At 37.8% G+C, this 13,928-nt stretch overlaps 1 protein-coding gene across 4 annotated transcripts in view; it reads right to left on the minus strand.

Moving 5' to 3' along the window:
* LOC113042536 (protein sidekick-1-like) overlaps positions 1-13,928 on the minus strand; it is a 155,925-nt gene that overhangs the window by 55,762 nt on the left and 86,235 nt on the right. For all 4 annotated transcript variants that reach the window (XM_026201489.1, XM_026201480.1, XM_026201472.1 and 1 more), the window contains 6 exons: positions 11,973-12,089; positions 11,107-11,274; positions 9,423-9,525; positions 8,975-9,148; positions 4,351-4,487; positions 2,343-2,490 (listed from right to left, as the gene is read on the minus strand). In XM_026201489.1, coding sequence (XP_026057274.1) covers positions 2,343-2,490; positions 4,351-4,487; positions 8,975-9,148; positions 9,423-9,525; positions 11,107-11,274; positions 11,973-12,089 — 847 coding nt within the window. The remainder of the gene's footprint in view (positions 1-2,342; positions 2,491-4,350; positions 4,488-8,974; positions 9,149-9,422; positions 9,526-11,106; positions 11,275-11,972; positions 12,090-13,928) is intronic.

Below are 13,928 nucleotides of genomic sequence, written 5' to 3' on the forward strand. Positions count from 1 at the left end.
AATAACCCCACTCAAAAGTTTGGGAACCCTTGGTTCTTAGTACTGTGTTCTGTAACCTGATGATCCTCGACTGTATTTCTGTTTTGTGATGGTTGTGCATGAGTCCCTTGTTTGTTCTGAACAGTTAAACTGAGCAGCGTTCTTCAGAAAAATCTTTAAGATCCTGCAGATTCTTCAGTTTTCCAGCATCTTTGCATATTTGAACCCTTTCCAGCAGTGACTTTATGATTTTGAGATGCATCTTTTCACACTGAGGACAATTGAGGGACTCAAACACAACTATTAAAAAAGGTTCAAACGTTCACTGATGCTCCAGAAGGAAACAAGATGCATTAAGAGCTGGGGGGTGAAAGGGTGCCCAAACTTTCGAGCCCCACTGTATATATATATATATATATATATATATATATATATATATAATTTTTTATTTTTTATGTTTTTGTACTTCCACTGGGAAGGAAATGTAGACAACAGACATCTTGGAACTTTAATTGAAAACCCCAGCTCTAAAGAGTGTATCTTTAATCTTTAAAATGATTCAACAGCCCTCCAGGTATGGGTCACGATTTTGTGATTTTGATATCATAACGCATATCATATCTGAAATTGTTTTTCTGTTTATGCGTTAATCAGCAAGAGACTTCAAGGAACTTCTACGGTCTACCTGATATCAACATGCAAATGACACAGATGTGACGCACAAACAACCAAAGCTCAGTTACTACAGGCACTTCACTGAAACATCTGTGAGCAATGAGCATTCCATTTGAAACATCACGTTTGCAGTGAGTTTAAATTTGTAAGTATATTTGGAAGCAACAGTGTGCAGATTTTTTCACATAGTGAGTATGTTTGCAATCATGAAATCAGATTCTCTCCTTTTGAAAAATACAGATTCTAAAATGTTCAAAATGAAATGAAAAAAGTAAAACAATTAAATTTCCTATGTACAGTGAAAAATTACATTGAACAGTAATTTGTCAAGTTAAGTAAACATAGACAGTAAAAATATAACAAGACAATATCAGTAATATGAGTCATTGTAATTGAAAGTGCAAATACAAAGTTTTGACATCTGCCAGCCAGGTTTTTTTTTTTTTTCACAAATTAACCAGGCAATCATGCAAAAGCTAAAAAAGGCAGCAACAAAAACGAGCATTCATGACCAACCTACTCATGATGATATGATAGCAAAATGGCACGTTATGAATTGCTTTTAGCTTCCTGCACTTGAATATAATTTACCAGCAAAAAAAATAAAAAATAAAATGTGAAATGTCTGAAACAGTTAAGCATTAATTTAGGTTAAACAAGAGTTAAGAACTAACACCTGTTCTTTAAAGTTGAATGTGTTCTCTCATCAGATTTTGCTCCACATTAACCTAGTTGACATGAAAATTACACAATAACAAATATCAGATTTATAGAGTGGGCTCAAAAGTCTAAAAGTTCAATTTCAATATACACTTTTCCTGAGAGGCATACAACACTATATCATTATTTTGGAAGAACAGGTGCTGAAAAAAGCCAGAAATCAGGGGTGGGAGAGAATTAGATGTGAAGTCTGCAGAGACATGATAGTACCCAAATGACTCACGCTGATTTCACAGTTTTCTTTAGATTGGTTGCCCATTAACAGCTCTAGAACACTATCATTATTCACACAAGCATAAAAATAATGTCTTTTTCAGAAGCAAAAGCAGATGCATAGTTACCTTGATCGTTCCATTGAGACTGAAAAGTCTTTTCAACTTTTTCTTGCTCTCACCCACCTGTTTACCGTAGCTTTCAGCTAATCCAGCATTGAGAAAGAGGTTTAAACAGCTGGGTATCTCTGAAAAACCATCCTCAACACTCAGCTAAATAAAAGTGATTAATTCTAAAGTGAGACATTGCTGTTGCGGGTGAGAAATGACACCACCTTCTTTTCACCTGGAACAGAAATGGCATGTTTTGCCATGTCAGGAGCAGATAAAACTCTGAGGAGCTAGTGGAAAAGAGGCGTCTGACACCCACAGCTGCAGACCTGCGAAAGCGAGCTGCTAGGGGGTCTGATTAGAGCGAGAGGTGAGAGCAGAGGCCTGCCAGTCACGACCTGAGAAAGAAAACCTACGGTGTTGTGATATCAGTCACAGCAGGACATACTGAGAGCCGTGGGTGGAGGATCAGTGACAGAAAACACACACTTAAACAGTGACAGAGCTGATGGGCAGCAGCAGACCATAGTGTGATGGGACATAATGAGCCTATTCCTGACCAAGCTTGAGTGTAAAAAACTGAATCTTACAACGATGGGCGGTTAACATGAGAATAAGCAGCTGTTGACAACCATGGCCTCCTACCTGTTGGTTTCGGTGCTGTACTGCCCCTTGCCCACCTGATTGACTGCGCAAACCCTGAACTGGTACGAGCGGGCCGGAGTGAGGCCCTTCACCATGGCTCCAGTCACGGTGGGGTCCACATCTGACAAATACACTCTCCAGGGAGAATCTGTACAAAGAGGAGCAAAATTACAAGGGACATTATATACTGGTTATACATACTGTGGCAGGAGGAGCAAATGACAGACACAGGGCCTCTGAAGGGCTTTTATTTAACAGAAATTAAAACAAAATGTCATGACATGCTGCGATGCTGCGCCTCTCGTCTAGTGTGCTGCTGCCTTTAGAAGTAAACAGGCCTTTACTGCTATTGCATCAAAGACTTGTTTATGTAAATGAGCTCTGATGTGATAGGCTGACCAGTCTGCACGTGAAATGAATCGCACTTATATTAGTTATGGCTACGTAGGCCTTTTTCATCGTTAGGGCCCTTTAACTAAAGATCTGTTAAATGTAATCATTTCTGGAAATGATATTAATGAAAGTAATTATAGTGTTATCAAACCTTGCTTTCTGTCTTCTAAAAACATGGTGGAATGGTGGTCATGGTGGCATATATAACATTACACAATTTGCATAATCAAGCATAATCAAATGATACTTGTCAAGATATTTTTTATACAAATTAGTCATACGCTCATGATTACATAACACGCTCACAGCATTCAAGATGGCCATTATTACTTAACGACACTTAATGACCAGCCCATGTAGCTTCAGATATTATACAACAGAATCCATACAACATTTGGAGTGAGATGACGTTTAGATCAAAAGATATTAAAACAATCCTTTCATGAATAAATATCTCAAGATTCTTAAAATACTGTAAGTACTACTCATTGCCTTTTGAATCAGATCTTCTCAATGAGGAAGAAAATTACAGATTGCACTCGATTGCACTTTTTTTTTGGGGGGGGGGGGGGGGGGGGGGAGAGTAGTCAGAGAGAGAGCAGGTTTTTCTCACTTTCTCTGAAAGGTGTTTCTAATGGGACTTCCCAGCCATATTACACCCTGCACCAGTAATCTTCACCTCCACTCCAACACATTCCTCACTGTCCTCTTCCAGCCCTGGAAGATCAATCTACTTGGGTGTTTTTTTCTGGTTCTGTAATACCACGGGCTTTTTCACCACTGGGTGACAGCAGCTGAGATCAACTCGTACATGTAGCATGCTGAGTGCTTTCTCTGGACTGGCCGAACATTCAGATGCATTATGGGTAGACGCGAATGAGGCACTGAGATCAGTAGATTCTTTAACACTGCCAGTTCTGCTCTATTACCGAGTAGGACACGCTTAAAAATTGTGCAGCTGACCAAATGGTTATACAGTGATCCCAGAAGTATTTGGACACCTGTTTCACTCTTAAAATTATTTGATTTCAGAGCTATATTACTTTTCTGAGCCACTTTTGGCTCAAATGTCTTTTGATCAAGTGGTGTCAAGGTGATTTTTAATGGATGCGAGAAGCTGAATTCAGAATACCATAGAATCACGAGAAGCAAATCACGCCTTAAGATCTCTTAAGTGCCCACCCACTTCCACGAAGCACTGTGAATGACGCAATCAAGTTTTAAGTTGATAATGTCATTCAGAATGCTTTTTGCAATTATAATTATTATATATATATATATATATATTTATATATATATATATATATATATATATATATATATATATATATATATATATATATATATATATATATATATATATATATATATATATATATGTATATATATATACACAAAATTCCTATGAGAAAATACTTCTGGAACCAAGTGTGGGTGTTCTGTTCCTAATTCAACCTCAGTTCCTCTCAAACAGGTGTCCTAGTAAAGTCGAGATCATTGTTTTAACCACTGTTTGACAGCCAGAAAGTGTTCAAAAAATGTCAAACCTAATAAATCCATTTGGTAAGTGTTTCCATATTTTTCTTTACAATAAAAACCACTTGGTTTATCTTACTGTTCTCTGAGAGCTCCACCACATAATGCAATAGGGGGCTGTTTCCATCGAAGGGTCTCATCCAGGACAGATCCACGCTGCGGCTGTCGTCGGCGTTCAGGCTGGCCTGTAGGTTTCGAGGCGAGTGTGGCAGCTCTCTGAGGACAGAGGATAACAAATTCTCAAAATAAGGGCTGTTTCACACTTCTCACACAAGTGCTGCTTAAACAAATCTAGCAAATAGGTTCTATACAGAAAGTGATATTACTTTGGGGTTACTAAACTTATTTTTTAATACCTGCTATATAAGTACAATCAAATCTGAATATTGTTCAACTAGCGACTAGATTTCTGGCCAGATGGAAATCAAACACAGGGTATTACAGAAGCACTACCAGATGTTCATTGTGGTTTGGGTCTGTTGATTATCATCCATGGGACTGGCTCTCCCAGTAGACCTCCTTGGCCCATTTTCAGATCTTCTCACATATTCACTTCTACTGCTGGCTCTTCCAGGTTCAAAAAGATTCAAAATTCAGCCCGAATCTCACAGCCAGTCGAAAGTGGGCATCCATTTGCATTTGTCTTTATTTTCTTCCTCACACTAGCTTTTATTTTATTTTATTGATTAATTTATTTATTAATCATTTCTGGGGAGGATAGACTTCCTTCTGAGACCAGGCACCGTGCACAAACAGCTGTGCTTGGAAAGTTTGTTTTCTCCTTTAAATTAAACCCATGGAGAGAACCAGCAACACTTAGGTGATTTCATCACTTTTTTGTGTTCTTTCTTACTAAGGAGGAAAATTATGCCATTTCTACAGGTGTAAATGTATGCTTTTTCACCCGATGTTGTCAAAATGATATTAAGAAAATGCTAATTAGCTTTGATTTCACCATAATGAATTAAAAATAGCTCTAACAAAATAAAATAAAATAAAATAAAATAAAAATCGAAATTAGATTAATTCTGGATTAAATATTCTTTTAAAGTCTTTCCATGTAAACGTATGTAATAAAGAGGTTTGTCCATTAATACCGTATATTGTCCTTCACAGGTATTATTAGAAAACAAAGCAAAGACAATAATAGATTTAATTGTTGCATTTTTAACATAGAAAAATTAGACTACACTGGCAAAAACAAATCATAAGAAAAAGACCTCAGAATTAATGGTTTGTTCAGATTGTTGGATCATCAGTGTTTAGTTATAATGGTGTGGGTTGTGATTGCTGAAGGTGGAAAAACACAACGGATGGGTGACTTCAGCCACTGGGGAAAGTCCTCCTGACAACATGCCCAATTCCACACAACCATCTGATACAACCACGGCATCTTCTCCAGCTTAATGAGGAGCCAGAAAACCCACAAACAGATAATGAGTCTTAGTTCCACACAACATTAGCTTCATGAAATCTGCACAAAGTACACACACCCGCTGGTTACTGCCGTCTTCCAGTGGTTTATTTCTGGAGAGCTTCTGAGGGGAATCTATTCCCTCATCATATTGTGATACAAAGTCATAAGCAGAGACTTCAGGTGTTAAAATGTTTAAGCTGCCAAGATTTGGCTTTTATTTGGGGTTTAAGTATTCGACTGGCAGACACGGTTTAGAAATAGTTTCAAATAGCTGGGATAAAGAAATCTATACATTCAAAGACTGGTCAAAAGGTCAAAAAGCTTTTTAGGAGACGGTCAGGAGATTGTTTTCTGAATGGGGAGTTTAAAAAAAAGCATTCATAAATACTAGCAAACTAGGTACTTTAAAAACTAGGATTTGAAAGTCAGGGATTAAAGGCAAAGAACAGAGGAAAAACTTCTTTGATTAATTAAATGCTTTTAAAAGTTACAATTAGCAGGCTGTTGATGAATATGCAAATTGTGTATAAGCAGTTGGAATCCAGATGGAAAGGTTAGGCTGAAAAAGGTTACTGAGGAAAGGTCAGTCTACACGTTCCTGCTGAGAGCAGCAATCCTCTCGAATAGTGTGTGCAGATGCTGCAGTGGGTGAGCAAACATAACCTGGAAGAAAGATTCTAGCATGCATAACAAATACAGTGTATGTCAGTTGTGATACACAGACGACATGTTCAATGATAAACATGACCACAAACTTCAGTTTTGTAGGACTGCTTTTTGTGTTTTTTCACTGTTGTGCTGAAAAATTGCATCATAATCACACCGTACCAAACTGTATTCCACTGGAAATGCTGCTGGTACTGTATATATAAACCAGTTTCACTCATATTACTATGAATAGGAGAACCTATATCATATGGCAGTTTACGTCGAATGGCATATGTAAAAGATTAAAAGCTAATATTTAGTTTCAGATCCTTTGCATGCAATCAGAGCAGTGAGTCTGCAATCCATAGACATCACCAGACTCTTGGTCTTATGCTTTGAAACGCTTTTCTCCTGCTTTTAAATGCAGCCAATTCCATCCTTTGCATGTTTTGGGGAATTTCTGTCTTTAGTCTCCTCTTCAGCTGGTGAAATTAATGTTCAATTGGATTTAAAATTGGAGATTGATTTGGTCAATCTAAGACTTTACATTTCTTTGCCCTGATAAAGTCCTTGAATCCTGGTTTGTGTGTGTCATCGTCAAATGCAAGACATAGAATGCAGAAGCAATGGATATAACTGATAAGACACATTCCCTGCTTTTAATATCTGAAGAATTAATGCAACCGGACACAGCTGAACACTTAGAAAGTTCCAATGCTTATGCTCACATCAAATAGTGGGATGAACTCTAAAAGTGCTGTCCTTTTTATTTGGTAAAACATGTGTGCGTCGAAAAACCTAATAATAAAATGTGACATTCTGTAGTTTTGTTTCATATTAATATTTTAATCATATTTACAGATTTATTGACTCCACAGCAAAAAAAATAAAATAACTGTCTTTACTGTTCCAATATTTATGGAGGGCAATGTATGTAATAAGTAAAGTTTACCTATTGTGTTTATATTGTATTGCAAAACACTTTTGCTGCTATTGAGGTTGGATACGGGTAAGCTTAGGGACAGGTTCGGTGGTCTGGGTAGGTTTAAGGGTGGGTTAAGGTTATTTTGTGGGTCAACAAAATTGTATATTATAAATGTAGATACAGAAATGAATTACAGATGTACAGTACAGAACAAAAGTTTGGACACACCTTCTTATTCAAAGAGTTTTCTTTATTTTCATGACTATGAAAATTGTAGAGTCACACTGAAGGCATCAAGGTCTATTTGACCAAGAAGGAGAGTGATGGGGTGCTGCGCCAGATGACCTGGCCTCCACAGTCACCGGACCTGAACCCAATCCAGATGGTTTAGGGGTGAGCTGGACCGCAGACAGAAGGAAAAAGGGCCAACAAATGCTTAGCATCTCTCGGGGAACTTCTTCAAGACTGTTGGAAGACCATTTCAGGTGACTACCTCTTGAAGCTCATCAAGAGAAAGCCAAGAGTGTGCAAAGCAGTAATCAGAGCAAAAGGTGGCTACTTTGAAGAACCTACAATACGACATAGTTGTTTCACACTTTTTTGTTATGTATATAATTCCACATGTGTTAATTCATAGTTTTGATGCCTTCAGTGTGAATCTACAATTTTCATAGTCATGAAAATAAAGAAAACTCTTTGAATGAGAAGGTGTGTCCAAACTTTTGGTCTGTACTGTAGTTACATGCAGGTATTTTTTAAATATAAGTACAATGTAAAAACATGTATGTACACAATAATTGCATTGTACCAAATTATTAACTGAAATATAAGTATAGTAGTTAAGGCCACTTAATTTAAAGTGGGACCAGCCCAGTTGTATCAAAGGTTGCAGTGCTCAAATGTAGCTGTGTAAATGACATTTCAGCATTAGAAAAAAAAAACATTTAAAGCACAGTTAATGTCAGAGGTTGTTGCTGATTTGAAATACGTTGTTTAAATGTGATTTTGCCATGTTTTTATTTTGAGATTTTGGTATTTCACAGTTCAAGTAGATAGATGTTGTTAGTTATCAATGCTTGAAATAGTTGCACGGATGTTTATTTTTTATAATAACCGCTGAGTAAACTGTTCAGCCTGCTGATGGAGAAGTGACAGTCCTCTGTTCTTCAGCGTCACTTCTCACATAACATCCAGAATGCACTAAACAATGCTCTCATTAACCTATGCTATTGGCCGAATAATAATTTTTTTTATTGATATATTAAACTGGGGTCATTTGGATTACTGCTGTGATCACTTTGTGTGTGTTCAATCAAAGTCATGCACAAAAGTCATCTACATCTGGGCCAGCATGAGGGTTACTAAATTATTGAAAATATTGTGAATATTATCTTTGAGTGGAGTATCCCTTTATGTCTGTAGGTTTTATTGGCCACCATGTGGAAATCATACTACACCTCTCCTCAACAAGCCTCATGATGCCTATCTATAGCAGAAAGCATGTGGGATGAGCTACATGACAAAGCTGAATACTTAGGGTTCGAGGTTTTGGAGAGCCAGCATATTTTTCGCTCTTCAGTAACGTCCTCACACTTTAAAAGCCGGCGTGTGAAAAATGATGCGCAATGCACATCTGGAAGGTGACACACATCCATCAGCACAGTGCATTAGTCAGCCTAATGCTCGGAGATGAAGGGAAGCGAAGTCACTCACATGACCTCCAGACGGGCTGCCCTGGAGTCGTTGCCGGCCTGAGAGATGACGTCACACGTATAGTCCCCGATGTCCCCGGACCAGGTTTGACTGATGTGCAAGGAGCCCTCCTGCAGGCTGATACGCCCCCCTCTGGTCTGGCTCACTAACTCCTCATCCTTTTTCCACACGTACCTGCCAAGTGAAGGAGACGAGGAGCAGAAGAGAACTCTATCACAGTCAAGCTGACACTGGGGGAGCACAGGAAACAGCACTGGCTCATTACACTGATATCGAGCATATTAGCGCTGAATTAACTGTACAGCACTACGGATCGCGCTTTGAATCAACTTCAAGGCCTGTGGGCTGACACTTTGAATTAACATTACAATCAAACCGAGTGTGGAGCACTGGGCTCTGATGTTGAGAGGAGAGGAGGAAGCAGCGCGGCTCGTTTATCATCACCCACCTCACCACCACGCGCGGGTCGTGGGTGGCACCGCACTCCAAAATGGCCGTGGTCCCCTTAATGACACGTCTGTCCATGGGAGGCCTGGATATGGACGTGCGACCTTGGAGCAAACACAACAGTGTTAATTCTGCACTAGTTCAACATTTTCAAAAGAACCAAACAACTACGCTTCACTGTTTAACAGCCTCTTCACACATCACCAGCCGAGTGCGTTTCCCTTCCGTTGAGACAATGCCAGGACTTTACATGCTCTGATCGGTGTGTAATAACAAGTCTGGATGCTGTAGATATCACCTTGCTAAGCTGCGCTAAGAAGCTGCTTTTCATGGAGCAGCTTATCAGGCTCTGCTCTGACTTTACTTATTTATTCACTTAGGAAAGGAAGTTCGATGTGAGTTTTGCCTTTGTCCAGTCCTCCAGAACCGCCACACATTTCTACTGAATTAATGGTGGTCAGTTAGCAGTCATGTTATTTTTCCTGTCCATCTGAAATCAAATTATATGTTTGAATTGATAATAACAGATTGTTTTAAATGTGATGTTTTAAACATGATCAGTATGTTTAAATGCGCAGTTAAGGCCCATTCTAACAAACACAAACAATAAACATTTTAATTTGAATCAATGATTGTAAATATATCTATTCAGACCAACACAAACATTTGTATGCCCATCAATGGAAAGATTTTTTTTGGATAGATGTTCTAATCTTGTGTCCATCAAAACAAAAACAGCATTGCACTAGGCTTGTTTGTGGACATATGGATGTTACATACTGTAGCTACATATGGAAGCTTGTTTTCGTCACGGAATAAAAATATACAAAATGTTATTGCAACTTTATAATCTCACAATTCTGACTTGCTTTATTTATTAATTATTATTATTATTTATTAATTTATTTCAGGTTTATGTCTTACGATTGTGAGTTCAAATTTAGTTTATATAGTTTTTAAAGCATGCCTAATTTTGTGGACGAAAGGATTCGTCTGTATCACAAAATGCATATTTGGTTTGATAAATATGTTGGGACATTCAATTTCGTATTCATACTAATGCACAAAATGTATACCGTATTTTCCGCACTATAAGGCGCACTTAAAAGCCTTTAATTTTCTCAAAAAACGACAGTGCGCCTTATAATCCGGAGTGCTTTATATATGGATCAAGGCGCTCTGTCAAAATGTTGACATTCCCTTTAGCACAGCTCCATCTAGTGGATGCATAACGCAAACCCAGTCAAACGTTTGACTGCAGTATCTTCTATTCTATGCGCCTTATAATCCGGTGTGCCCTATATATGAAAACAGTTCTAAAATAGGCCATTCAATGAAGCTGCACCTTAATAGTGCGGAAAATACGGTATTTTGTTCATGGCATGCATTTCTTTTACAAAATTAGGCAGGTGAAGGCCGGGATTGGACATTAAATGATTGCCACATTCATTTTCATACCTTCATTTAAGACTAAACTCAAAATTGTGAGATTTAAACTTGTAATTGTGTTAAACACAACACTTTAAAAACACTTTAAAATACAAAGTCAGAACTGCAAGAACTTTTATTCTGAGGCAGAAATTGCCTTCCATACAGTAGATACGTCATCTTTCCTCTCTCAAGTCAAGTGAAAAAGAAAATTGGTTCTGAAAGAAGTTAGAAGATGGGTTCAGTGTTACTCTTACTCCATACGGTGAGGGAGGCATTGGTGTTGATCACTCCCTCTGAGTTAGCGGCGTAGCAGGTGTACATCCCTGTGTCCTGCAGCACCACCGGTTGAATCTGCAGACCGCCGGACTCCAGCAGGGTGAAACGCGGAATCTGCACAGAACCGCTGGCGAGGACCTGAGTATCTGATGTGCATACAAATGCAGATAAACGCACACACAAACATAAACCAGTTACCTCAATATCTTGCATCTGCTTCCATATAAGGTATTAATAGCACATCACTGTGCATGGAGTTTGAGAAGTTTTTATTACAAGCTTAAAGTTTTCCCAGGGGGCAATCCTCCTGAAACTGCCTGCAGAGCTCTCTACCTTGTTAGGGGCTGCTATTATATATGCAACTTCATAATAGAGAATGCTATGGAAACGACTTCATGAATATACCCAAAAGAGTTGTAGAATGTAATGGAAGTTTTTTTTCATTACTCTCCCATGAAATTATCTTTTGTGTCTGCAATCGGCTGCAACAAAGACATCTTAATGGCCTCCTAATAAATCTCATTCTGATTTTGTTACAGATAAAACAAAAAATCATTAATTACCACAAAATATTGTACAGACTTTTACAAAAGACTACGAAATTCTAACAAAAAGTCTATTCTAAAAGAAAAAGCTGTTCTATTTAATAAAACCCTGAAAAATGTACCACAGTTTCCACAAAGAACATTAAGCAGCACAGCTGTTTTCAACTGATATTTAAGAAATGTTTTCACGAATTGCTGAAAAAAAAAAAACAGCTCAGATGTGATTTAGGACTCATTCATTAGTGAATTATAAGTGTAAATGCTCAAATCAAACATCACTTCGTACTACTGTAGCTTACCTTTCTTCCAGATAATGGCAGGTTTAGGGGCCCCGGATACCTGACAGGTGAACGAGGCCACCGCTCCGTCTGTGGCAGTGATGTCGACCGGCGCCGCTGTGAAGGCCGGAGCCATACCTGCAAAACACACAGTCACAGTTTTTCATCAGGACGAGAATATGCCACATCCGTTCAGTGGCCCCTCATTCACGCTTAATGCAGTCCGCCCACACTGCCCCACAGGAACATGCAAATTATTACAAGGGGCCAAACACCAGCCAGTAAATTGTATTAAAACAATGTTATGTCCCTCAAAACACTACTGATGCTTTTTATTATGATGCAGGACATGTTTGCAAATTTGTGTTTCAAATCCGAGACGGTAAACAACTGGCATGAATATAATTATACTGTTCTGATTGGGTGCCCAGTGTGGCATTGTGGAGTTGCTGGGTCATTTTTAATAAGCAGATATGGGCAAATGAACAGGTATTTCCATCTGGAAAAGTAAAACATATTGCTGTTCGAGAGCAAAAGACTGCTGTTTGGATGCATTGTTGAATATGTGCCACAATCTTTTGGAACAGTAGAGACAGAAATCTAAAACCCATTACAGCTTGCTTTCCAATCGCTTTACATCATTTTTATCACATGAATACTGATGCCACAGTAAGGCTGGGCAGTATAAACACATTTTAATATTATGCTATAAGCAACAAACGTACGTACATACATACATACATACATACATAAAAATACATCTGGTTTCAAAACACAATAAATCCATTTTGATTAATTTGAGTAAAAATGTGTTTTCTTTACCAAGGAAATGGCAAGATGAAAACCATTATTTTCTGTTTCAAACCTTCACATAGCATCCTTAGGTTATACAGTAATAATGTTAAAAAATAAATCCAGGTTTTGATTTTCAAAGATTTATTATACATTTTTTATTATTTATTTCCCAAAATGCAATAAATCCATTGTACTTTTTTTCCCCTCAAAATGCAATAAATCCATTGAATCAATATAAAAGTTATTTTTCATTTTCGAAACTGATGAAAACACACAACATAGTAAGTTGATCCACATATGACAGCCTCTGAACTTGGTCAATACTAATTTTATATACATGCACTGGAGTAAAAACACATCTATCAGTCATCGCTTCCGAAATGAATTCAACGGGTCATCTTGTTAATGCTATGAATTAATTATAGCAATAAAAGAATATTTCATCATGAACAAGAACATGAACAACAATATCACAACAATATCACATTAAAACACAGAAATTTACTTCCAAAAGTGTTAATCTTTGCCATGTTACATTGATTTAGTAGTCTAGTGCTATATGCTGTATTAACAAAAAACATAAATGGCATTTATAAAAACACTAACACTGACTAACAGTGTGATTCAGTTAATGAATGCGATTTAGCGCAGCTTGTCAGTGATCTACAGCTATGTGTATTAAATACATCTGAATAATTTCCATCTTAAAGCACATGATGGTGATTAACTGGTACAATTAATCACAGAACCGGCTTTACTGACGAGATGCGCAAGGCAATCTCATGCGATTTATTGTGCAGCCCTTGTTTGTTGATCACAAAGTACAAAGAAAATGATGGAAATTAGGATGCCAGGTGCATTCGGAGCGCCTCCATTACTATCTAGAGGGCGTGGAATGGTGGGCTGTGATTGTTTGAGTGGATATATTGCATTCCGCAAAAAAGAGAGACTGGCGTTTGTCGCGTTTTGGAAAAAAATCTGATCTAATGAACTCTTGTTCATGAATGACGTCATCAGCAACTAGTAGACTTCGACTCGACTTTCATCACATAAAAGTTGACTTAAAAAAATCAGAAGTCATTCAAACCCTACTCCAAATTAAATAAACCTCTTTATGTATTACATGTGTGTATTCTAAAGGTGTCTAAGTGCTATCTTTGCTAGAGCACTTGACACAATGTT

Source organism: Carassius auratus, chromosome 3 (genome assembly GCF_003368295.1).
Source record: "Carassius auratus strain Wakin chromosome 3, ASM336829v1, whole genome shotgun sequence".
Taxonomy (NCBI): domain Eukaryota; kingdom Metazoa; phylum Chordata; class Actinopteri; order Cypriniformes; family Cyprinidae; genus Carassius; species Carassius auratus.